General features: G+C 45.0%; 1 protein-coding gene across 2 annotated transcripts in view; it reads left to right on the top strand.

Moving 5' to 3' along the window:
* Window positions 1–25,956, top strand: part of TSPAN12 (tetraspanin 12) — an 89,277-nt gene that overhangs the window by 10,556 nt on the left and 52,765 nt on the right. For both annotated transcript variants that reach the window (XM_033161987.1, XM_033161986.1), the window contains exon 2: window positions 4,916–5,070. In XM_033161987.1, coding sequence (XP_033017878.1) covers window positions 5,005–5,070 — 66 coding nt within the window. In that variant the 5' untranslated portion in view covers window positions 4,916–5,004. The remainder of the gene's footprint in view (window positions 1–4,915; window positions 5,071–25,956) is intronic.

Here is a 25,956-nt window from a genome sequence, read left to right as displayed (position 1 = left end):
GCCAACAAGTTTGGAAAACTCAGCAGTGGCCAGAGGATTGGAGAAGATCAGTTTACATCCCAATCCCAAAGAAGGGCAGTGCCAAAGAATGCTCTAACTACCGCACAATTGCACTCATTTCACACGCTAGCAAGGTTATGCTTAAAATTCTACAAGGCAGGCTTAAGCAGTACGTGGACCGAGAACTCCCAGAAGTGCAAGCTGGATTTCGAAGGGGCAGAGGAACCAGAGACCAAATTGCAAACATGCGCTGGATTATGGAGAAAGCTAGAGAGTTCCAGAAAAACATCTACTTCTGCTTCATTGACTACGCAAAAGCATTTGACTGTGTCGACCACAGCAAACTATGGAAAGTTCTTAAAGAAATGGGAGTGCCGGATCACCTCATCTGTCTCCTGAGAAATCTCTATTTGGGACAAGAAGCTACAGTTAGAACTGGATATGGAATAACTGATTGGTTCAAAATTGGGAAAGGACTACGACAAGGCTGTATATTGTCTCCCTGCTTATTTAACTTATATGCAGAATTCATCATGCGAAAGGCTGGGCTGGATGAATCCCAAACCGGAATTAAGATTGCCGGAAAAAATATCAACAACCTCAGATATGCTGATGATACTACCTTGATGGCAGAAAGTGAGGAGGAATTAAAGAACCTTTTAATGAGGGTGAAAGAAGAGAGCGCAAAATATGGTCTGAAGCTCAACATCAAAAAAACTAAGATCATGGCCACTGGTCCCATCACCTCCTGGCAAATAGAAGGGGAAGAAATGGAGGCAGTGAGAGATTTCACTTTCTTGGGTTCCATGATCACTGCAGATGGTGACAGCAGTCACGAAATTAGAAGACGCCTGCTTCTTGGGAGAAAAGCAATGACAAACATAGACAGCATCTTAAAAAGCAGAGACATCACCTTGCCGACAAAGGTCCGTATAGTTAAAGCTATGGTTTTCCCAGTAGTAATGTACGGAAGTGAGAGCTGGACCATCAAGAAGGCTGATCGCCGAAGAATTGATGCTTTTGAATTATGGTGCTGGAGGAGACTCTTGAGAGTCCCATGGACTGCAAGAAGATAAAACCTATCCATTCTTAAAGAAATCAGCCCTGAGTGCTCACTAGAAGGACAGATCCTGAAGTTGAGGCTCCAGTACTTGGGCCACCTTATGAGAAGAGAAGACTCCCTAGAAAAGACCCTGATGTTGGGAAAGATGGAGGGCACAAGGAGAAGGGGACGGCAGAGGATGAGATGGTTGGACAGTGTTCTCAAAGCGACTGGCATGAGTTTGGCCAAACTGCGAGAGGCAGTGAAGGATAGGCGTGCCTGGCGTGGTCTGGTCCATGGGGTCACGAAGAGTCGGACACGACTGAACGACTGAACAACAACAACAACAACAACAACAAGCAGATTCATATTTCTCTTCTTCTTTAATACTTCAGCATGAATTTGATCTGTTCTTGAAGACGAACCATATCTTGGTACAATATATAGTCGTACATTCTCCTCTTGGCTCTAATAAAAACGTTCCAGTGGTCACATTAACAGTGCAGGAGAGGGTATTTTTGTGATTAATGTGGTGCAACATGATTTTTGTGGTGCAGGTTGTGCCCCGGGCTATGATGTGTGATTTTCCGGTGACTTCTGGGTGGCCCAAAACAAAAAGGGTGAGGATCCATGAGGATCCGTGCTTCAGAACCAGGTTTTGGGGCCGTGGTATCACCACGAAGCGGTGGACCCGTGTTTTTTGTGGTGCAGGCTGTGCCCCTGGCTTTGATGTGTGATTTGCCGGTGAGTTTGATGTGGCGCAGTGCAAAAAGGGTGCAGATTCGTGAGGATCCGCGCTTCAGAACCCCGTTTTTTGGCCGTGGTGTCGCCAGGAAGCGGTGGACCCGTGTTTTTTTGTGGTGCAGGCTGTGCCCCTGGCTATGATGTGTGACTTTCCGGTGAGTTTGATGTGGCGCAGTGCCAAAAGGGTGCGGATTCGTGAGGATCCGCGCTTCAGAACCCCGTTTTTGGGCCGTGGTGTCGCCAGGAAGCGGTGGACCCGCGTTTTTTGTGGTGCAGGCTGTGCCCCTGGCTATGATGTGTGATTTGCCTGTGAGTTTGATGTGGCGCAGTGCCAAAAGGGTGCGGATTCGTGAGGATCCGCGCTTCAGAACCCCGTTTTTTGGCCGTGGTGTCGCCAGGAAGCGGTGGACCCGTGTTTTTTGTGGTGCAGGCTGTGCCTCTGGCTATGATATGTGATTTGCCAGTGAGTTTGATGTGGCGCAGTGCCAAAAGGGTGCGGATTCGTGAGGATCCGCGCTTCAGAACCCCGTTTTTGGGCCGTGGTGTCGCCAGGAAGCGGTGGACCCGTGTTTTTTGTGGTGCAGGCTGTGCCCCTGGCTATGATGTGTGACTTTCCGGTGAGTTTGATGTGGCGCAGTGCAAAAGGGTGCAGATTCGTGAGGATCCGCGCTTCAGAACCCCGTTTTTGGGCCGTGGTGTCGCCAGGAAGCGGTGGACCCGTGTTTTTTGTGGTGCAGGCTGTGCCTCTGGCTATGATATGTGATTTGCCAGTGAGTTTGATGTGGCGCAGTGCCAAAAGGGTGCGGATTCGTGAGGATTCGCGCTTCAGAACCCCGTTTTTGGGCCGTGGTGTCGCCAGGAAGTGGTGGACCCGTGTTTTTTGTGGTGCAGGCTGTGCCCCTGGCTATGATGTGTGACTTTCCGGTGAGTTTGATGTGGCGCAGTGCAAAAGGGTGCAGATTCGTGAGGATCCGCGCTTCAGAACCCCGTTTTTGGACCGTGGTGTCGCCAGGAAGCGGTGGACCCGTGTTTTTTGTGGTGCAGGCTGTGCCCCTGGCTATGATGTGTGATTTGCCTGTGAGTTTGATGTGGCGCAGTGCCAAAAGGGTGCGGATTCGTGAGGATCCGCTCTTCAGAACCCCGTTTTTGGGCCGTGGTGCGGCCAGGAAGCGGTGGACCCGTGTTTTTTGTGGTGCAGGCTGTGCCCCTGGCTATGATGTGTGACTTGCCGTTGAGTTTGATGTGGCGCAGTGCAAAAGGGTGCGGATTCGTGAGGATCCGCGCTTCAGAACCCTGTTTTTGGGCCGTGGTGTCTCCAGGAAGCGGTGGACCCGTGTTTTTTGTGGTGCAGGCTGTGCCCCTGGCTATGATGTGTGACTTGACGGTGAGTTTGATGTGGCGCAGTGCAAAAAGGGTGAGGATCCGTGAGGATCCGCGCTTCAGAACCATGTTTTTGCGCCATTGCGGCCTCACGGAATAGTGGAAACGTGATTTTTTTGGTCCTGCCTATAGATTAGTATTTGGTGTAGAGTATCATGGTGGTTTTATTTTGTTTCAATATAAAAATCATATGAATTCATGTGGATCCATGCCTCGGATCTATGTTTTTGTGGTGCAGAACCCCGTTTTTTGGGCCGTGGTGTCGCCAGGAAGCGGTGGACCCGTGTTTTTTGTGGTGCAGGCTGTGCCCCTGGCTATGATGTGTGATTTGCCGTTGAGTTTGATGTGGCGCAGTGCAAAAAGGGTGAGGATCTGTGAGGATCCGCGCTTCAGAACCATGTTTTTGCGCCATTGTGGCATCACGGAATAGTGGAAACGTGATTTTTTTGGTGCTGCCTATAGATTAGTATTTGGTGTAGAGTATCATGGTGGTTTTGTTTTGTTTCAATATAAAAATCATATGAATTCATGTGGATCCATGCCTCGGATCTATGTTTTTTGTGGTGCAGAACCCCGTTTTTGGGCCGTGGTGTCGCCAGGAAGCGGTGGACCCGTGTTTTTTGTGGTGCAGGCTGTGCCCCTTGCAATGATGTGTGATTTGCCGGTGAGTTTGATGTGGCCCAGTGCAAAAAGGGTGAGGATCCGTGAGGATCCGCGCTTCAGAACCATGTTTTTGCGCCATTGCGGCCTCACAGAATAGTGGAAACGTGATTTTTTTGGTGCTGCCTATAGATTCATATTTGGTCTAGAGTATCATGGTGGTTTTGTTTTGTTTCAATATAAAAATCATATGAATTCATGTGGATCCATGCCTCGGATCTATGTTTTTGTGGTGCAGAACCCTGTTTTTTGGCCGTGGTGTCGCCAGGAAGCGGTGGACCCGTGTTTTTTGTGGTGCAGGCTGTACCCCTTGCTATGATGTGTGATTTGCCGGTGAATTTGGTGTGGCCCAGTGCAAAAAGGGTGAGGATCCGTGAGGATCCACGCTTCAGAACCACGTTTTTGATCCACGGTGTTGCCAGGATGCTGTGGACCCGTGTTTTTGTGGTGCAGGCTGTGCCCCTGGACATTATGTGTGATTTGACGGTGAGTTAGGGGTGGCCCAATGCAAAAAGGGTGCGGATCCGTGAGGATCCATGCTTCAAAACCAAGTTTTTGCGCCCTATTGTCGCGAGGAAGCCATGGATCCCAGATTTTTGTGGTGGAGGCTGTGCCCCTGGACATGATATGTGATTTGACGGTGAGTTTGGGGTGTCCCAATGCAGAAATCATGAGGATCCATGAGGATCCGTGTTTTTTAAACAAGTTTTTGCACCATTGTGGCCCCACAAAACAGTGGATGCATGATTTTTTTGATGCTACATATAGACTGAGATGTGGTCTACAGTATCATGGTGGTTTTTTTTCATTTGAATGAAAAAATCATATGAATTCATGAGGATCCGTCTAGATCCGCCTTTTACCCTGGACCGTTGAAACGTATACAGCCAGCAGGGAAAAAAAAAAAGTTTGCAAAGTTGACTGCTGCAGCAAGAGAACTTTCCATCTCCGTCCTGCGCCCGGTTGGTTTCACGCCCCTGGCTTGCTTTCTCCTTGCACTGTCATCAGTGAAATGATTTTCCTTTTCCTTCCTCTCTTCCTGCCCCTCCCTTTCTCCCTCCCTCTTTTTCTTTTTTTCTTTTTTGGAAGATTGCTGAAATTTTCTGTGTCAGAGGTGGCTTTTCGTAAGAGGATGTAGCGAGTCTGAGGATGGGGCTTTCTGCGGAGAGGCGCTCACAATGGCCAGAGAAGACTCCGTGAAGTGTTTGCGGTGCCTGCTGTACGCCCTAAACCTGCTTTTCTGGGTGAGTTCCTCCTCCTGCTCAGATGATAGGCTCCAGTATTTCCAGATACTGCCCCCAAAGGGCAATTAGTTCACTGGGCTTACTCCTCTGTTTTTTCCTTCTTCAAGGGTAAAAAAATGTTTCCCTTATGTATAGTACCTCGGCCCTGTGCATTAAGGAAATATTAATAAATGAAGGCTGTGGGATAGCCATGGAAGTAATGTTAGGTTTCGTCTTGCATCTGAAAAGTTTGTTGTCAAGTTTGTTGCTCTTCCCTTCCTATTTCCAGTGTTGCCAGTTAGCCATATTGCTCATCAACAAATTGCATTCTATTCAAAGAATTTATAACCTACCTTTTAGGGCGAGGCAGTTTGCAAATTAAAAGAATCTCCCACAAAAACGAAATAATAATGGGAAGCTGCGCACGCCTCCTCCATGCCGGAAGGAACGCTGGAAATAGTGTTTGTGCATGCACGCGTGTGCACACACAACACACACACACACACACACACACACACACACACAAACTCCGGTCCACCACGGCGTCTGGGAGACCGTGAACTGGCCCAAGCCACAAAAAACTTTGCTTTAAAGAGTATCATATCATTTTAAACAGTACCAAAGAATCTTGGGAACTGTACTTTAGCGTTGACCTGAGGGATTAGGTTGGCAGCTTGAATGTGCTTTCAGATTTGGGTGTTTTCTGAACAGATTTTATTAAAGTTTGAAACAGAATACAAAGGTTATCTTGTCAGATTTCCAATACCTTTTTTTTTATCAGAGATTAAAAAAAACCCTAACCTAAATAACAACACAAACCAAAAAGAGAAAAAGAGAACTTCTGATTCTTCATCTGTCAGCTATATATAGAAAATTGTTGAAGGCACCCATTCCAAGATAACACCCCACAATTCTAATTTCTATAAACCAATCTTTTCTTCAATCCTCAAACCCAGGTATTAAGTTCATTTTCTTTTTCACGCAAAAAGTTGAAGGAGTTTCCAGTCTTCAGTAAATAAGAGCCTACCTTATCTTGGGAAGCCCAAGCAACACCCAAGGTTTCAAATACCTTTTCCCTACTTTGGTGTTCCATCTTCTTATATAGATGCGATCTTGCTTCACTTAATCCATGCTCTTTTCATGGTAAGGTTAGATTACTGCAGAGTGTTGCGAAGAGGGTAGTCCTGCATTGAAAATAATTGTACTGATCTTGCAGAGTCTACACTGGCTTCCGGTATGTTTTCAGGGACGAAACAGAATGCTGCTTTGAGCTATAAACTCCAAATTGGGGAATCCAGAAGATCATGGCCTTCCTTGTAAACTTCCCATTTGCTTAAATCTGCATTGTAAGTCTGTTACCTTTTGAGGTGAGCAGGGTGTGGGCTTCAGAGAGGGTCTTTTCTACGTCCTGCCACTTAAAAACCTCCACAGCTGGTGTTGAGGTACCAGGTTAAAAACAAACAAACAAACAAACAAACAAACAAATAAGTAATAATTATATATTTATACCCTGTCCATCTAGCTGGGTTTCCCCAGCCACTCTGGGCGGCTTCCAGCAAAATATTAAGATACAATAATTCATCAAATATTAAAACTTCCCTAAACAGGGCTGCCTTCAGATGTCTTCTTAAAGTCAGATAGTTGTTTATTTCCTTGACATCTGATGAGAGGACGTTCCACAGGGCAGGTGCCAATACCGAGAAGGCCCTCTGCCTGGTTCCCTGTAACCTCACTTCTCGCAGTGAGGGAACCGCCAGAAGGTCATCGGAGCTGGATCTCAGTGACCGGGCTCAACGATAGGGGTGGAGATGCTCCTTCAGGTATACTGGGCCGAGGCCGTTTAGGGATGGTTTTTTGACTTGGTTTGCATCCAATTTTAATCCAAACCATAGCTTAGTTTTGAAGAAACAAGCATTCTGCCTCTCAGTGAGAAGTGAGTACTGCCACTTTGCTCCCCCTCTGATGTTGCTGCCGACACTGTTCTGAGTTAAGCCATGGTTTGGCTTCGCTGTGTATTGCTTTGGGATTCCCCCCCCCCTTAAAAATATAAAGTGTTAGATGATGAGGAAGAATAAGATAAATAGATAAGATTAAATAATCAAGGTAGTAAGTTTTAAAGAGTGATTAATATGTGTAGGAATTCAATATATATAGAAAATCAAAAGATTGTTAAGAAATTTAATTTGTTTAGAAAGTACTAAAGATGATTTGACAAGGGACGCAGGAGGAGGAGACAGGAGGAAGTCCCATTATAATGTGAGGAAGGAGTAATAGATAAGAGATAAATATATTTGTTATTTGTTTGTTTGTTTGCATTGTGTGTATTGGTTGGTTTGTGTTGGTGTGCATTTGTAGATTGTTGGATTTTCGTGTATAAAATACTTAATAAGTATAACTATATATATATATATATATATATATATATACACATACACACACACACACGCACACACATATATATAAAGTGGTACAGCCATACCTCATGTTGCATACGCTCCGTGTTGCGTATGTTCGGGATACGGACTCCCACACCCTGGAAGTGTTTTCCGGAGCGTGCGCGACCGCCAGATGCGCAGAACGCTTCTGTGCACTTTGTGCATGCGCAGAAGCGCTCAAATCGCGTGGCTTCTGTTTTTTTTTTGCTTTTTAAACGTGCGTTCGAGTTACGCACGCCCGCGTTACGCACGGCGACCCGGAACGGATCTGAACTGCAGGCTCATGGTTTCTTCCTCTCTGAAAAAACACAGGCTAAGCTAAGATTTATTCTATGACTTACCGCTCATGGTTTGTTTGGGGGAAATAGACCATGAACTGGGGTTTGAGTGCAACACTATGTTGAACTATGGTTTGGTTCCCAGCAGCAGGATCAGAGGATGACGAGAAACAACCACATGAAGCGACTAAGCCATGGTTTGTCTCAGTGTTACAAGTGACTCAGGCCCTAGATTGCTCTGCTTTAGATATTGCCTTCTTTAGTTTCTTCTCCTTATTACACTGGAACGAATGGTCGTTTTATTGCTCTACGTGCAGTCTCTTGGAGAAGCAAGACCTAAATGAGGTTAATAAATAAAATAAATTCACTGTTGCAAAAAATATCTTTCCTCCGGACCGATTGAGAAAAATGTAAGGAAGCTTAATTAAATAATAAATGGATTTTTGAAAAGTACCACGGTTTTTGTTCCTAACTGTGTGCAAAGATGGGCAGCTGGGGCAATCTATTTAATGGCTATATTAATGTCACTAATGAGCTGCTGTAGTTATTTGCTGAAGGGGGGGATTGTGATTGCAATGATTTTAAATGGCAAGGACGGCAAAACACTTCGCCTGTGTACTACAAACCGCCCTGCAGTTCTAACAATGTCCTTATGGACTAGTAGATCCTTGAAAGTCCCTTCCAATTTAATTCTATGATTCTACGGATTTAACTCGAGAAGTTCCAGTTATGTGTATCTTCCGAGTAGCACTTGGGATGATAGTTTAACAGGTTCTCAAATATGACACGATCTCTGCACAGTGTTCCTAGAGGATAATCTTTTACTTTTTTTTTTTTTAAAAAAAGAAACAATCCAAAACATGTTGTGTGGTTTTCTGCATGCGCACTTGAGCTTTTCAGCTCTCCGCTTTGGGCGCAGCTTCTCAAGGCTACCCTAAAAGGCTAGCAACTCGGTCTTGGCAAAGCATCCCCCCCGAGGAACAATGATCTGTTGCCAGGAAGAAAAATGGGCCGTCTACCCACGTAGGCGCAGAGTTGGCCGGCATTCCTGCCCAAGCTCCTCTTGAATCCTGGCTGCCACTTCATCCTTTGATGGCTCTTAACCGTCACAGAGACTTTTCAACTCTTGAGATGCCCAAGCCAGAATCCTTCCAAGTTATTTCAAAGTCATTCCCTCTTACCGTCGAGCAACCTTCCTTTCCAAATGCTGCTGCCAGATTTCATAACTATGGCTGTAGGGCACGTGTGTCCTTGGTGTGCTCAGCTGCTGCGCCAGTCAAGTTTTGTGTGCTTTGATTAAGGTCCATTGGTCCCCCTGGAGCAAGAAAACAGACTTGGCGCCGCTGTCCTCACTACACTTTCCTAGAAGTAAGGAATTGCCTTGGAAATGCTTCTGAGTAAATGTTTTTGAGAGAGGGCCCCACGATTCAAGATGCAAGGACGGTTGTAGCGCCTTTATATTTTCACAGATTTGTTGTCTTGCGCTCCATGTCAGCTGTGGACCAAAGGGCATCTTGTAATCTGACAGCTGAGGCCGCCGTAGCACAATGAGATGATTTCTTTCTCTCTTCCAGAGGTTCAGAAGCACTGGCCTTTGAGCATTATTTCTTCGCGGCATCTTCGTAAAGATTGGCAGATGGGCGTGTAGAACATAGGGGGAAAAAGGCCGCAGTGTTCTGCACTTTCTGAAATGGTTTTAATTCCAGTGTGTTGTTAGGGGTTCCTGAACCTTTTCAGGGTCACGGGCACATTTGGAACTTAGAAAAGGTGATGCTGATTAGCATTGAGTAACGATTACTCAGGTGTGATTGCTCAGGTGTTCACTGTCAGTTTTGGCATCTTTCCGCAGGGCCTGCAAGACGGAGCTGTTCCACCTGGCCTTTGGGTTGGTTTCTGTTTGATAGTTATGCTTCATTCTTTTATTGGTGGGCTATTTGGAAATGAGACTGCAGTTTTAATTTTGAATTTTTAAATTTGTATTTTAATCTGTATTTTAAATTGATTGTTTTTATGTTTTTGCTGTGGTTTTAATTAGTGTTAGCCACCCTGAGCCCGGTTTTTGGCTGGGAAGGGCGGGGTATAAATAAAAATTTATTATTATTATTACAGTGGTGCCCCGCTAGATGAAAATAATTCGTTCGCGCCCCCCCCCCCAAATCGTCTTGCGAGGCAGCCCCATAGACTTTTTCGTCTTGCGGGGCAGCCTTCCGCTAGACGAATGCCTTTGTCTAGCGAGTTTTTCGTCTTGCGAGGCATTCGTCTAGCGGGGCACCACTGTATTATTAAAGGGACAGGGGTGGCGCTGTGGTCTAAATCACTGAGCCTCTTGGGCTTGCTGATCAGAAGGTCGGTGGTTCGAATCCCCGCAACAGAGTGAGCTCCCATTGCTCTGTCCCAGCTCCTGCAGGAAAATAAAGGCAGGAAAATAAATGGTATTTCTATGCACTCTAGCTTCTGTCACGGTGTCCCGTTGCACCAGAAGCAGTTTAGTCCTGCTGGCCACATGACCCAGAAAGCTGTCTATGGACAAGCACCGGCTCCCTTGGCCTGAAAGCGAGATGAGCGCTGCAACCCCATAGTCGCTTTTGACTGGACTTAACCATCCAGGGGTCCTTTACCTTTTACAGTGGTACCTTGGTTTAAGAACAGCCCTGTTTATGAACTATTCGGTTTACGAACTCTGCAAAACCGGAAGTAGTGTCCTGGTTTGTGAACTTTACCTCGGTCTAAGAACGGAATCTGAACGGTGGAAGGGCACCGGCGGCAGGAAGCCTCATTAGGGAAAGCGCGCCTCGGTTTAAGAACAGTTTCGGTTAAAGAACGGACTTCTGGAACAGATTAAGTTCATAAACCGAGGTACCACTGTACTTGGGTGTGATTACTCAGGTGTGCGCTGTCAGTCTTAAAGGGCTATACCAACAATCTTATCCTGCAATGGCTAACCCACTGTTCTTGTTGCATAACATATACAATATGAAAATATTCCCCCACGAAGTTCAGTGGTCAAACCCATAGAGATTGATTGATTGATTGGTTTTATCACACGTATTGGAGAGGAGTGCTGGATTTATTGGCTAGACCTTTATTGCCATTTTTGCAGTTCCAACGGAATCCGCTGGGTTTAATATGGCTTATTCCTGTATTCCTGTGCAAAGGATTCCAACAGAATTAGCTCAGCAGGAGTCAATCATTGAACACAAGGATTAATCTGTAGTTAACATTTGGCTGCAAACAAGGACGTGAAACCACATTGCCGTTTTTGTTTGTTTGCGTGGTGTCAACTTGGTATTCAGAGAATCACAGCATTATGGAATCGTAGAGTAGAAAGGGACACTGACGGCCATCTAGTCTAATCCCTGCACCTAAAGTATCCATGGCAGATGGCCATCTAACCTCTGCTTAAAAACCTCCGTTGTGTCCCGTTATAGTGTCCCACCGTGTGTGTGTGTATGTATTCATTTTATTTAATAATGAAAATATGTATTTATTTACGCCTCTTCTCTGCTGCCCTTCATCAGTTCGTGATACCAGGACAAGTTACAAAACAAAATAAAACTTCAATATAAAATATACAAACTTTAAACTTTAAACAGCTATATGGCCTGTTGGGAGAGCTTAATTTGGCAAGCGAATCCATGCTTTCGCTGTGTGCTGCGGGGGGAATTACCTGGTGTCTTAACCAGTTTAAGGCAGCAAAATGCAGCACTAAACTATGTTTAAGCATTCGAAATATTTCGACTGTGTCAGACCAACACGGCTACCTACCTGAATCTATGTTTAAGCATTGTTGCCACTGGATCACCACTGAAGGGATTGGTAGATGATAGTTCTACTGATTTTATTCTGTTTTGTACGCTGTATACCACTTTGATATGTCTTATGAACATAGCTGTCAACTTTTCCCTTTTCTTGCGAGGAAGCCTATTTGGAAAAAGGGAATTTCCCTTTAAAAAAGTGAAAAGTTGACAGCTATGCTTATGAAAGAGCGGTTTGAATACAGATATTTCAGTAAAGAAAGAAAGAAAGTCAACCCCTTTTAGAATACTACCACCAACTCTCATCAATATAGAGAGTTTCTCTGTCTCTCTCTGACTTAAGATTGTTGGCGAGAAATTTGCCTTCTTTCAGAAATGCCTCCCCATCAACAGCTATCTATTCTGGACAGGCCTAAACTTGGTGTTTCCAAAAGGCCCCTGTTCTTACACAGACTTGTTACAGCAGGTTCTCGGAAGGTAGTTGCTTTTTAAGGTACATTATCTATTACTTGAAGTAAAGTAGCACCGAAGAGACCTTTTGGTTTCCGATCTCCCGAAGCCTGCAATACATAGTGTTTAGTGCAGCAGGGAAAACGAGCGATTCTCAAATTTTAAGTAGAATACAACTACTTTTGTAAATAATCTTTATTCATTTTCCAATTAAAAAAAACATTCATATTAATAACAAATCAAACCAAATGTTTCCACATTCAAAAACAAAAAAACCAATGCAGCCAATTATAGTCCAAATTAATTAATTTCAACGGGACTTGGATTTCAAGAGCTAATATCCATCCTTTATTTTCTGCTGATATTCACCCTCTCCTCAATCAGTTGTTGGTATAACTCCCTATCTTGTTTTATTTTACCATTCCTTATTCATAATCACGTAGGGGGCGATTTTTCTAATATATCTACTTTCAAGGTGCTAAAGTGGACATTGTGCCGGGCTTTGTGGGCAATGCATTAGATTTTTCTCTTAAGAGGTACACAGAGAGTCACCGGAAATTGGCTCTCTGCAGTCATGTTGTAATTTGTCATCCCTGTGAGACATGCATACAAAGTCAGAAGCTGTGTAGAAATATAAACAGGTTTAAATCCTTTCAGGTAATGCGGAAGCTATAGGGTACGTACAGGAATCTGGTATAAAAGTGAGCTGAGTCATATGTACTGTATATTCTGGCGTATAAGACTACTTTTTAATCCAGGAAAATCTCAAAAGTCGGGGGTCGTCTTATACGCCGGGTGGAGAATCTGCGGTCGAGTATATCTCAAACTCTATATTTTAACTGGAAAAGTTGGGGGTCGTCTTACACGCCTAGTTGTCTTATACAGTGGTGCCTCGCAAGACGAAATTAATTCGTTCCGCAAGTCCTTTCGTCTTGCGGAAATTTCGTCTTGTGAAGCACGGAATGCATTGAAATTTAATTAATGCGTTCCTATGGGGGGGAAAAGTCGGGCTTGTTGCCGGCAGCAGCAGCAGCAGCCGGAGGGAGGGAAGGGCGGTGGAGCTGTGCCTGAGGGGGAAGCAGACTCCCTCCGAGAGCCGGCGAAGACGAGGAGGAGGAGCCTCTCTGCTTCAGGTTCCCGCCGCCGCTCTCCTCACCTCCTCCAGCCTCACGATGGGGCAGGGAGCCTCCGGCGAGCCCACAGCCATGAGCGGGTCCTTCTGCCGGCTGCCCTGCGCAGCCAAGTCAGGGACCGAGGCGCAAGGCAGAGGCGCGCGGGGACGTGAGCACTCTGCTATGGGAGGCGGCGCGTGTGGCTCAAAAACCAAGTGGGAGCAGTGGCGGCGGCCATCCCAGGTAGCCCTGGCACTTGATTGCAGCCCAAGCTGCAATCCCGGCTCTGTCTGCGGACCTGGAATTGAGGGCGAGCCGGGGAAAACGCAGCAGAGGAGAAAGCAATCCCTAGCTGCAAAGGAAGGAGGCTGCTCATTCCGTGCGCAAAGATTCCGCGCGATGCTCCCCCTCCTGATACTCGGCGCGGCTGCTGAGCCAGGCTGGTGGCGGAGCAGAGGGTGGTGAGAGCGTCGCTTCGGTTGCCGGGTTGAAGGAGGCGGTGGGGCGCCTGGTGCACGCTCACCCAGTGGCGTCAGCAACTACCGCGCCTACAACGGGGTCCTGCAGGACCCCGGCCTGTGCCAAGGTAGGCGGCCTGACGACTCTGTGGAAGAACTGGGCGGAGGGGCTTCTGTGCCCGCGACAGCCCCACGAGGGGAAGGCTGGCTGAGGCAGGCTTGGATTGGGGGGTGCCAGGGAAACTTCGTTGGCTTCTTTCTCCCTGCATTTGCTAAGGCCTGAGAAGTTCCCGCTTCGGCTTAGTGGTACCGTGCAAGAGGAATGCCTCGTTTTGCGAGTCATGGCCATAGAAAAAATCGTTTTGCGAGTCACCTAAAAAATTGCAAAACCCTTTCATCTAGCGAGTTTTGAGGCATTCATCTTGCGAGGTAGCACTGTACACCAGAAAATATGGTAAATAATGGTATATCATACCCTCCAACATTTCTCCGATGAAAATAGGGATGTTCTATTCCATAATGTTTATTATTATTATTATTATTATTATTATTATTATTATTATTATTACCCCAAGCATCTGACTGGCCTCCCGCACCACGCCAGGCGGCTTCCAAAATACATAAAAACACAATAAAACTATACAAGGCTGCCTTCAGATGTATTCTAAAGGTTGCATAGGCCCAACCCTTGGCATGGGTGTGTGTGACGTAATTCCATACCCTCCAACATTTCTCTGATGAAAACAGGGTCGTCCTAAGGAAAAGCGGGAGATTCCGGGATCAAATCAGAAACCGGGACGGCTTTTGTAAATCCGGGACCGTCCCTGGAAAATAGGGGCACCTGGAAGTTCTGGTATATGTGGACTTAATAACCAGACGGATTTGTGGAGGACAGAAATAACATTAGATTATACAAGATGGTTAACTTTATTGATTAATTGGTTTATTGAATTTATCTGCCTTCATCTGAGAATCATAGGGCGATTTACAATATGAAAACTCAAAAATGCATAGCATAACAGCAAACAAAATCAGTAACCCCCGCCCAGTATTTTATTTATTAAGGCATGGGATGTCAAGCTCAGGATGTTCTGTAATATCCTAGTCTGTCCAAAGGCAGGAGTGAATCGCATGGCGTGGAGTTCTTCAATTAGTGATTTTTGCAGTTGTAAATTTCAGCGTTCGGAACTGCCTGGTATTGGAGACAGGATGGGCTCTATAGCTGAACTAGTGTTTTTATTTTCTTCGGAGGATGTTCTGTTTTCCTGGAGGGAAGGACAATCATCCTTTCAGGAAAAGGCTCAGCATTATTTAATTGCATTTGCCCTGGAAAACAGGCAAGCACTCTTTAAGGAGAAAATTTAAATGGGAGTTAGACTATCCCAGAACTTGTCATTTGAGCAATGAAGCAGATTCTGCAATAATTCACCAGTAACCAACATTTCAGAACAAAATAAAATGAAAAATTCCTTCCAGTAGCACCTTGTTGTTGTTGTTGTTCAGTCGTTCAGTCGTGTCCGACTCTTCGTGACCCCATGGACCAGAGCACGCCAGGCACGCCTATCCTTCACTGCCTCTCGCAGTTTGGCCAAACTCATGTTAGTAGCTTCGAGAACACTGTCCAACCATCTCATCCTCTGTCGTCCCCTTCTCCTTGTGCCCTCCATCTTTCCCAACATCAGGGTCTTTTCTAGGGAGTCTTCTCTTCTCATGAGGTGGCCAAAGTACTGGAGCCTCAACTTCAGGATCTGTCCTTCTAGTGAGCACTCAGGGCTGATTTCTTTGAGAATGGATAGGTTTGATCTTCTTGCAGTCCATGGGACTCTCAAGAGTCTCCTCCAGCACCATAATTCAAAAGCATCAATTATTCGGCGATCAGCCTTCTTGATGGTCCAGCTCTCACTTCCGTACATTACTACTGGGAAGACCATAGCTTTAACTATACGTACCTTTGTCGGCAAGGTGATGTCTTTGCTTTTTAAGATGCTGTCTAGGTTTGTCATTGCTTTTCTCCCAAGAAGCAGGCGTCTTCTAATTTCGTGACTGCTGTCACCATCTGCAGTGATCATGGAACCCAAGAAAGTGAAATCTCTCACTGCCTCCATTTCTTCCCCTTCTATTTGCCAGGAGGTGATGGGACCAGTGGCCATGATCTTAGTTTTTTTGATGTTGAGCTTCAGACCATATCTTGCGCTTTCCTCTTTCACCCTCATTAAAAGGTTCTTTAATTCCTCCTCACTTTCTGCCATCAAGGTAGTATCATCAGCATATCTGAGGTTGTTGATATTTTTTCCGGCAATCTTAATTCCGGTTTGGGATTCATCCAGTCCAGCCTTTCGCATGATGAATTCTGCATATAAGTTAAATAAGCAGGGAGACAATATACAGCCTTGTCGTACTCCTTTCCCAATTTTGAACCAATCAGTTGTTCCATATCCAGTTCTAACTGTAGCTTCTTGTCGCCCATAGAGATTTCTCAGTAGCACCTTAGAGACCAACTAAGTTTGTTCTTGGTATGAGCTTTTGTGTGCATGCACACTTCTTCAGATACATGCACACAAAAGCTCATACCAAGAACAAACTTAGTTGGTCTCTAAGGTACTACTGGAAGGAATTATTTTCTTTTATTTTGTTTTGACTATGGCAGACCAACACGGCTACCTACCTGTAACTGCAACATTTCAGAAGCCATGACAATAATAATAATAATAATAATAATAATAATAATAATAATAATAATAATAATAATAATTTATTTATACCCTGCCCATCTGGCTGGGTTTACCCAGCCACTCTGGATGGCTTCCAGCAGAATATTAAAATACAATGATTCATTCAGTATTAAAAGCTTCCCTAAACAGGGCTGACTTCATATGTCTTCTAAAAGTCCAATAGTTGTTTATTTCTTTGACATCTGATGGGAGGGTGTTCCATAGGGCAGGCGCCACTACCGAGAAGGCCCTCTGCCTGGTTCCCTGTAACTTGGCTTCTCGCAGCGAGGGAAGTGCCAGAAGGCCCTCAGCGCTGGACCTCAGTGTCTGGGCAGAACGATGGGGGTGCAGACGCTCCTTCAGGTATACTGGACCAAGGTCATTTAGGGCTTTAAAGGTCAGCACCAACACTTTGAATTGTGCTTGGAAACGTACTGGGAGCCAATGACACTATCTTCTGGGTCAAAACTTTTCTAGTTCAACCTGCAATGCAGAAATCTCAGCATCCATGACAGATGGCCATCCAACCTCTTGTTTAAAAACCCCCAAGGAAGGAGATTCCACCACCTCTCGTGAGAGTCCATTCCACGGCCGAACAGCTCATACTTGTGGGAATATGTTTCATAGGTGCCTTTGCACCTGTGGTTATTTATGTTTATTTATGTTTACTTTATAATATCCTTCCGCCTTGGAAGGAAAGGTTAATAAAGGATCCGATAGGCAGCTCACTGCATGGATCCTTCCGCGGGTAAAAAAGGTGCTCTAACTTTAAATAAGGTAACGGTCCTTAGTCTTCTTCCCTCCTAAACTTAGCACGGTAACAGGACTGTAATTGGTTGTTATGCTTGTTATGACGTTGGTTAACCCTTTAATAAATAGCGGCCGCTCCCTGTTGTGGTGTGGAGAAAGCGCGAGGCAAGCTGAGTAAGATCATCGTTGCGTGGCAAGCATAGAGAGAAAGAGAAACTGAAACCAACCACGCAGGGTAGCGGTAGGCTTCTTCACCAGACTGCAGTCTCCGTTGTATTTATTTCATTTTCGTTTTAAAAACCTTTTATTTGGCCGTCTAGTTTTTGGCCACCATTTAGTTTAGTTCTTTTTCTTCTCTGGAACCTTTTGGAACTCACAGGCGCTCACAGAAGACTCACGAGGCAACAACATTCCGAACTCACAAGCTAAAACCTTCAGATCGTGGCCAGCGGACCCTTTTTCACGGCGCGGTGGGAGCAGGACTCCAGCATTACCGGCCGTCCCATCCGCAGGCTACCCCCACAACTGTCAGAGAGTTTTTCCAAACGTTTAGTCGGAATCTCTTTTCTTGTAACTTGAAGCCATTGGTTCGAGTCCTACCCTCCAGAGCAGATTTTTGAAGCCGTTTTTATGGTGTTATTTTATTGTTGTTTGGCCAGTCAGCACCCTGCTACCTTTTGACGAAGGGCAGATTATAAATAGCTTAATAAAATGAAAGAGTTTCATACTTTAAAAGCTTGGCACTGAGGTAAAAACGACGGAAGAGGGAGGACTAGTTAGCATGTGAGGGCATTGAGAGAGGTCAGGGAAGAGGCCGTGCCTTGGTACATCAAAGGGATCCTTTAAATTTACTTTTAGAGCTTGAGGGGCAAGTAATGTTCTTTGGACATGCTTTCTGAGATGGTGTTATGCTGGAGAAATTGACCAACCTAAAATTAGACTGGAACCGGGTACAGACAAATGCTGCAAGATGACGGTCACTGGAGGCAAAATATAAAAGTCTAGCCCCTTCTTTGCCTTGAAAAGCTAGGAGTATATACTTAAATAAATGAAATATTGAGTGTCTCGTCCTGACCCAATTTGGAGGAGGCATTGTCCATGAATCCTGTGTGCATCGTGACATTTAAAAATAATAATGATTGGGTGGGCAACAGCTCCCAATTGTTTTGCAGCCGCCCGCAAACGAAGCAGATGTTCAAATGTGAAGCTGCTACCATTTGGCAGGCTTCAGTCCTTATGACCCCTGTGCATTTGTGACCATGTAGCTTCTGCAGTATAACATGTTAAGTTTGCCAGTGACATACTATACTATTGCTGAGGAGCAGCATCGGGCTGTTTAATATCCAAAATCAGCCAGAAGAATTACATAGGATTTGGAGAGTTTGGAAATATCAACACAATCGACAGCATGCGGCATTCCTGCTTGAGCCAAGTCTGGCTTAATTTGAATGGATAGTTCCACTGGGAATGAAAGATTCCGAGCCAGACATGACCTCTATCAAAGTTTGAAAAACCCACTACTCCTTTGGGTATCTCCCTACCGCTTTCCTCTGAAAACCATAGCATTTTGTACAACATGAGATAAAGAAACACAATTTCCGGACTTAGCCTTCGATGTCTTCTGGTGGAGAGGCCTTCTGTATCGGACTTCAATTTATGACACTTAAGTTTGGTTCAGGTGTAATGGAAAACCTGGCAAAACCCTCACTATGTTAATCCCCTCTCCTGTCCTCCTCTTTTCCTAGGGTGATGGAACATTTCTGCTAACCAGAGTTCCCTGTGATGTCCAAACGTGGGGAACTTTGGTTTGCTTGAATTATAGTTGTTGAGATCAAGCTGGGGTTAAAATGTGTTTTCAGATCCTGGATAGTTGACAAACCATTGTAGTTCTTGTTTAGTCGTTTAGTCGTGTCTGACTATTCATGGCCCCATGGACCAGAGCATGCCAGCTTTAAACAAACCATAGTGTCTCAAGTTTTGGACACCACAGGGCTCCGTAGGAAGTTTAAAATGGAATGCTTCTCTGCTTCATAAGGGTGAAAGCTGAGGAGAAGGGACCTGTTTGTACATGTGAGAACCTGAGACTCAATATAGTATTTTAGCAGAAACCATGGTTTCCTGTTCCATGTGAGCTAAAATTTAAATGGAACCAGTTTCCCACCTCATTCATAGTTTATACCAGGTTTGCAGTAATATAGGTGACTAAGCAGCCATGTGTCAGAAAGCATTGCTAAGTGGTAAGCTGGTTATTTGTCTTGGCGACCCCAGACAAGCTGCCTAGCTAAGGCAAAACAGCACACTTGTTGGTTGTTTGGTCATCACTGGCATGGGCCCATCGCTGTGAATTGAAGTCGTTGTTCAGTAGTTACCGGTAGTGCCGTTCACTTTTGCCTTATCTTGCTGCTAAGGTATTTTGCCAGCTGCAGGGGCGTAGCTAGCCGCTGGGCTGCTGGGGGCGGCAAGCCAAGCGGCACCCATGGGGGCAGGGCGTCGCTCCATGCGCATGATGTCATGACGCATGTGCACGGAGCGACGCCTCCGCCCGGGCCAGGTGGCCTGCCCCTCTCCTGCTGCGCTCTGTGAGCGGAGCCGTACCGGGAAAGGAGAGGGGTTGGGCCAGCAAGGGGGGTGTCATTCCCCTCGCTTGCACGCCCCTCTCCTTTCCCCCCGGGCTCCGTTCCCTGAGCACAGCGGGCTGCACTCCGTGAGTGGAGCCGTCCCGGGGAAAGGAGAAGGGTTGGGCCAGTGAGGGGGGTGTCATTCCCCTCGCTGGCCCGCCCCTCTCCTTTCCCCGCGGGCTCCGCTCTGGGAGCGGAGCGGCGACAAAAGCCGCTGAAAGGGGGAAAAGCCTCCTCTTTCAGCAGCTTTTTTCGCCACTGGCTGGAGGCGGGCCGTGCGCTGTTGCTCCCGGGTGACGGAGGGAGCAGTGGCGCGTGGCAGTGGTGGGAGGGGCTGCTGCTTGTCACCCCACGTGCCACCGTTCATTCTGCCGCGCCGGGAGCAGCAGCACCGCACACACTGTGCGCTGCTGCTCCCTCGGCGACGGAGCAAGCAGCGGCGCATGGGGGTGACAAGCGGCTGCCACTCCCCACGCACCGCCGGTCACCCCGGGAGCAGCAGCGCTGCACGGACAGGGTGCTCGCTCGGCCGTGCGCTGCTGCTCCCGGGGTGACGGAGGGAGCAGCGGTGCGTGGGAGTAGCGGGAGGGGCCGCCGCTTGTCACCCCCACCCTCCCCTGTCACACGGGACGTACCGCCCCTACCGCCCTCCCTAGTGACGCCCCTGGCCAGCTGTAAGCTGGAAGCAGAGTGCAATGGGAAAACGTGTGTGCAAAAATATCCTGGTTCCCAGGGTATAGTCTGAGGTCACATTTAAGGCTATCACTTCACAAAAGCTAAGCAGATCTAGATTTGGTCAGTGTCTGGATGGTAGACTCCTTGGGAACAACATGCAGGATGTAAGAGCAAGCAAGCAAGCAAACATTAAAAAAAATAAAAATAGATGAAAATGTAGCCTGCAGTTTGGTCCAGTGTCATGGCTAGCAATATATATTTTGTATGTTTTTCATTTAGGCTACAACATTTTTTTAAAAAAAGTCTCCATTAAAGCACCAACTTTGTAAAGCATCTGCTAGTTTGGGTTTTTTTTTTTTTTGCATAAATACAATTAAACAAATACCTGATTTAAACTGAGGAAATGTAGCTTGAAAACGTAATGCTGGTCTGTGTGGCTTCATCGCTTATTTTCAAGGCAATTATGGAGGCTGGCGTATCAAGCAAAAACTGTAAAGTAGCAATTTCATGGTGATGTCTATATAAGATTCTGATGGTTTAAAATGAAACCAGAAGTGATTTGGCCAGTCAACTGTAACAAGCAGAAAATGTTGAATTGGTTACTGTTGTGTTTATAATATACCACAACTGATACCTACAGATAATTTTTGGATCTTAACATTATTGATATATTGGCATTTTAAGTCGCACATGATGCTGGTTTTTTTTTTTTAATGGTCTTCCATGCTCTCTCAGAAACTTCAATATGGTTTGATTACCTTAGACTATCACCTTGATCTCAAACACTTTGCTGGAATGTAAATCCCATTTATTTCAGTAAAGCTTGCTTCAACTTCCCCGAGTTTTATCTGGAAGCTCATAGCAAGTTTACACTTAAATAAGTTTCATAGAAATTAATGTGATTTGTGTAATGGGCACATTCCAGAGAAAGATAGGGCCACCTACATCCCATTAAACAGGCTTACAGATCCAGTTAAATGTAAGTGCTGACTATCAACACATTACATAGAAATAAGTTCACTGATTTTTAGTAAAACTTGGTTCCACATAATGCCCACTGTCTGGAGGTTGTCAGGATACAGACTCCCCATTGTTGGCTATGAAAGGAAAGCTCACATAAGCAAGGAATAATTTCCATTTTCAATAGCTCTGCTTCCACTTCCTAGTAAAGGTACCCCTGACCATTAGGTACAGTCGCGGACAACTCTAGGGTTGCGGCGCTCATCTCGCTTTACTGGCCGAGGGAGCCGGCATATAGCTTCCGGGTCATGTGGCCAGCATGACAAAGCCGCTTCTGGCGAACCAGAGCAGCGCACGAAAACGCCGTTTACCTTCCCACCAGAGCGGTACCTATTTATCTACTTGCACTGGTGTGCTTTCGAACTGCTAGGTTGGCAGGAGCAGGGAGCTCACCCCGTCGCAGGGATTCGAACCGCCGACCTTCTGATCGGCAAGCCCTAGGCTCTGTGGTTTAACCCACAGCGCCGCCCGCGTCCTATTCTCCTGCAATCGATTGTGGTCTAGGTGTGTCCCACCATTGTAAATGGAACGGTGCAATCCTGCACATGGCAACTCAGAAATAAGTCCTGTTGTGTTCAGTGGGGTTTACTCCCAGGAAAATGTGTGCAGAGTTGCAGCCTTAAGCACTTAGCTGTGTTCTTCTTTCTATTCCTTTTTTCTTGCTTTCTGTTTCTTTGGTTTCTCCTTTGTTTTTTCTCCCTTCTGACTTTGTTCTCCTATAAGACTACAAAGCTGTTTTATCTCAGTATATTATAAAAAGATAATGGGTAGGTATTTTTGTATATATTTGAGTAAGTATCAATATTTATTTATTTTTTAAAGGCACTTAGCTGTGCTCTTTGGTCCTCCCAATTTGATGGTAATTATACGTGAGTGAGATGTTCAGCAAAATCACGGGGGGTATAATTTTTTTCTTGCACTATATTGCAGCAGATTGCAGGTGCGGGTTTACATTCTAAAAAGAACAAAACAAATCTCTGATAGTGCACCAGATGCGAATGTTTCTACTTTAGCCCACTTCCTTATGCACTAGGTCTCTGTGTGCGGGGTGTAATTTTTGTGCAGTGACTTTTTTTAAAAAAAGGTAATTCCTTAAGCTCCAGTTTAAAATGGCACGCCTCCAGGAAGATTCCGAAATGTAATTTGCCGAATTTGTAAATTAGTTTGGAGCATAAGACGAATGAATTTCAAACTTTTGGCTGGATGGCACTCAAAGGATGTGGGCAGAAGTCCAGCATGCGCAGGGATTTCCTGTTATCTTCTATGACGGGAAATATTCTTCCTATTATTGGGGATTCCCTGTTGTGCACGAGGCGTTTTCCTCTGCTTGTAAAATAGGACATGAAAGGCCCAGTTTGTGAGGGAATTGTTTTTTCAGTATCAGAGCTACTGAACCACAGGCAAATTGTTTGGGATCCAGCACAAGCAATAGTTGGACTGAGGCTTTGATAATAAGTTTCTTAGTAAATGTGTTTTTCAACACTCTTTTAAGTTCATTATAATTTTTCTCCCAGAAGTCCTTTACCTTTGGGCACGCCCACCACATGTGATAGAAGGTACCTTCTACTTGCTTGCATTTCCAACATTCATTACTCATACCATGATACATCTTAGCTAACTTTACTGGAGTTAAATACCATCTATAAATCATTTTCATCATATTTTCCTTCAACACATTACATGCAGTAAACTTGGTACCCTCCCTCCACAATCTCTCCCAATCCTCCAACATTAGGTTATGTCCAACATCCTTAGCCCAATCAATCATTACTGATTTGACCATTTCATCTTTTGTATACCACTCTAGCAACAGATTATACATTCTGGAAAGATTCTTAGAGTTGATAATAAGGAGTAAATTTCAGCTTGAAAGGCAAAGGGGCTCGTGGTTCTGATTTATTGGCGTGCTTTGAGGGGAAATTCCTGCGTTGTCAATACACACATTACTTTTTGTGTAGGAGTTGGGGCTCCTCGTTTTACTGAATGCCTGCTTTAATTTTGCACACTGAGAAGAAAGCAGAGAGTTCCTGCTGCATTTTTTATCTTGTAAATTAACCCAACTCCTGTGTAATTGCGAAGTGTGTGGTTCGGGAACCCAGAGATACAGGCAAGACAGATTCGTCTGGAAATCTTCAACATTCAGTAGGAGGAAGTGTTGAGAAGAACAAATTATATTAGAAGCACAGATGCTGTGTGGGCTGATGTGTTTTTCCCCTTGCAGTCAAAAGCCAAAAGTGCATATTGAATATATAATCCAGATGCCAAATGACTTCCACTTATATGTCATCTTCTGCTGGGTAGTAACCAGGATTCTCCCCCCCCCTTCAGGGTGGGGGGTATTACAATATTCCCACATTTGTGGTTCTGGCTCTGCATAACAATATGCTGCTGAGTACGAATTTGAAGTGTCTCCCAAACTGACAGATTATTGCAGATGTCTCACCACTACTTCTCAAAATAAAAATTAAACACAGACCCTCCAAGTGTCCCTATTTTCCAGGGACAGTTTCGGATTTGCTGAAGCCACCCCGGTTTCTGATTTGATCCCGGAATGTCCCGCTTTTCCTTAGGATGTCCCTATTTTCATCAGTGAAATTATGGAGGGCATGGAATAGGTCACCCCGGTTTTCATCGGAGAAATGTTGGGGTGGCCCTGTGTTGGAGGGTATGTAAAGCACACTCATTTTGGGTGGTTTTGCAAATCACGGGAAAGATTTTAGAATGAGGTTTGCAGCCTCTGCCAACCTGGTGCCCTCTTGGATCAAATGCTAAAGAGGGCTACTGTGCCTTATCAGTCATAGAAGTCTCCTAAATGACTTAACAGAAACTTAATTTACTTGTCCCAGATCTGGTAAACTGGAGAGGAATGTTCTCGATTCAGTGGAAAGATTTCTGCGAAGAATGTTGTATGCAATATAGAAGAAACCTGTTTTAGATACATTTAAAAATTATCTAGCTAGCTGTATATTGACTCCAGTGTAGCCTAGAGAGCATTATTATTATTATTATTATTATTATTATTATTATTATGTTTATATAACGCCCTATACCTGGAGGTCTCAGGGTGGTTCACAGAAAAGATCACAACATATATAATCAGATTAAAAACAACAACCCAAAACACCCTCCCCCCAGAAAAGGGCCACATTTTAAAAGGTTATAGGATGCTGCGTTTGTCACATTTCAGAGACAGCGTATGTGTTCATAGGGAATTGTCTCACGCCATTATTTCGTTAAATCCCATGTTGCTTCCTACCTGCCAGCTGCGCCAGCTCTCTGCTAAATTTCTACCAAAATAAATATTGGGAAGAAACATCTCTATTCTGATAGTTATCCCTTCATAGTTCCAGATGCCTTGTGTAATTAACACTACACTTGAAAGGGCCCGCCTTAGAAGTTAACTTCGCCATTGCCTGACCCCAAATCTGAAAATTATAATTAGATATCTGTCTACAGATTTGGTTGGACAAGAATTCCCAAGCAACGTTAGGCTAGTAGAGCATTGTTTTGAAACGAGGAGAGCTTTTCTCGATGTCAAAGGGATATTCGTTTCCACATGTGCTATGGGAAAGCTGTGCACCATTCATCAGTACAGATGTTTAGCTTAGTAACCTTTTAGTCTTAAGGTCAATAGACCAACTCCCATGAATTGAAGAGCCAGGATTGAAAATGCTGAATTATGTTTCCCTTTCTGTTTCTTTTCTAAACTGCCTGTATCTGCTAATGCTTACGCCTCTCTGTATTTCTTAGAAAAAAATGCTCTAAACTGGTATATTCTGCAAACTCAGTAATATATCCACGTAAAGGAAAAGGTAAAGGTACCCCTGACCATCAGGTCCAGTCGTGTCCGACTCTGGGGTTGCGGCGCTCATCTCGCTCTATAGGCCAAGGGAGCCAGCGTTTGTCCTCAGGCAGCTTCCGGGTCATGTGGCCAGCATGACAAAGCCGCTTCTGGCGAACCAGAGCAGTGCACGGAAGCGCTGTTTACCTTCCCGCCGGAGCGGTCCCTATTTATCTACTTGCACTTTGACGTGCTTTCAAACTGCTAGGTGGGCAGGAATATATCCACGTACCCAGCCATTAATATTGCAAGCCCGTTCAAGTTTATCAATAGCCCGCACACCTTCAAACTGCAAAAGAAATACAGTATTTGAATCCATACGACGATGGGAAAACAAACAGCAACTTAAAGAAGAGTGGAAAATATTTCTTGAATATACGGAAAATAATTGTACACAGCTCAAAACGCTGGCAGCGTTCAATAAATTCAACAGAGTAAATAATATTTGATTGATGTGAAAGCAGAAAACTGGTTTGAATGGTTATAGTAAAATATGCAGGAAACTGTGATATGTAATATGAACCATGGAAGGAGAAGAAGGGAAGTCGTTGGATGTTTCAAAGTTTGTAAAATGTTCAATTTGCTATGTAGAAAAATGAAAACTCAATAAAAATTATATTTATATACAGGTATATACATTAAACTAAAAAAAAACCACAAGAAAGTCAATTGACTATATTCATTGTTTTAAAAAATGAACAAAAATTAGGACAAATGTGATGAAGAGCAGTACAAGTGGTACCTCGGGTTAAGAACTTAATTCGTTCTGGAGGTCCGTTCTTAACCTGAAACTGTTCTTAACCT

This window comes from Lacerta agilis, chromosome 10 (genome assembly GCF_009819535.1).
Source record: "Lacerta agilis isolate rLacAgi1 chromosome 10, rLacAgi1.pri, whole genome shotgun sequence".
Lineage (NCBI taxonomy): Eukaryota > Metazoa > Chordata > Lepidosauria > Squamata > Lacertidae > Lacerta > Lacerta agilis.
This window is presented reverse-complemented; position numbering and strand designations above follow the sequence as displayed.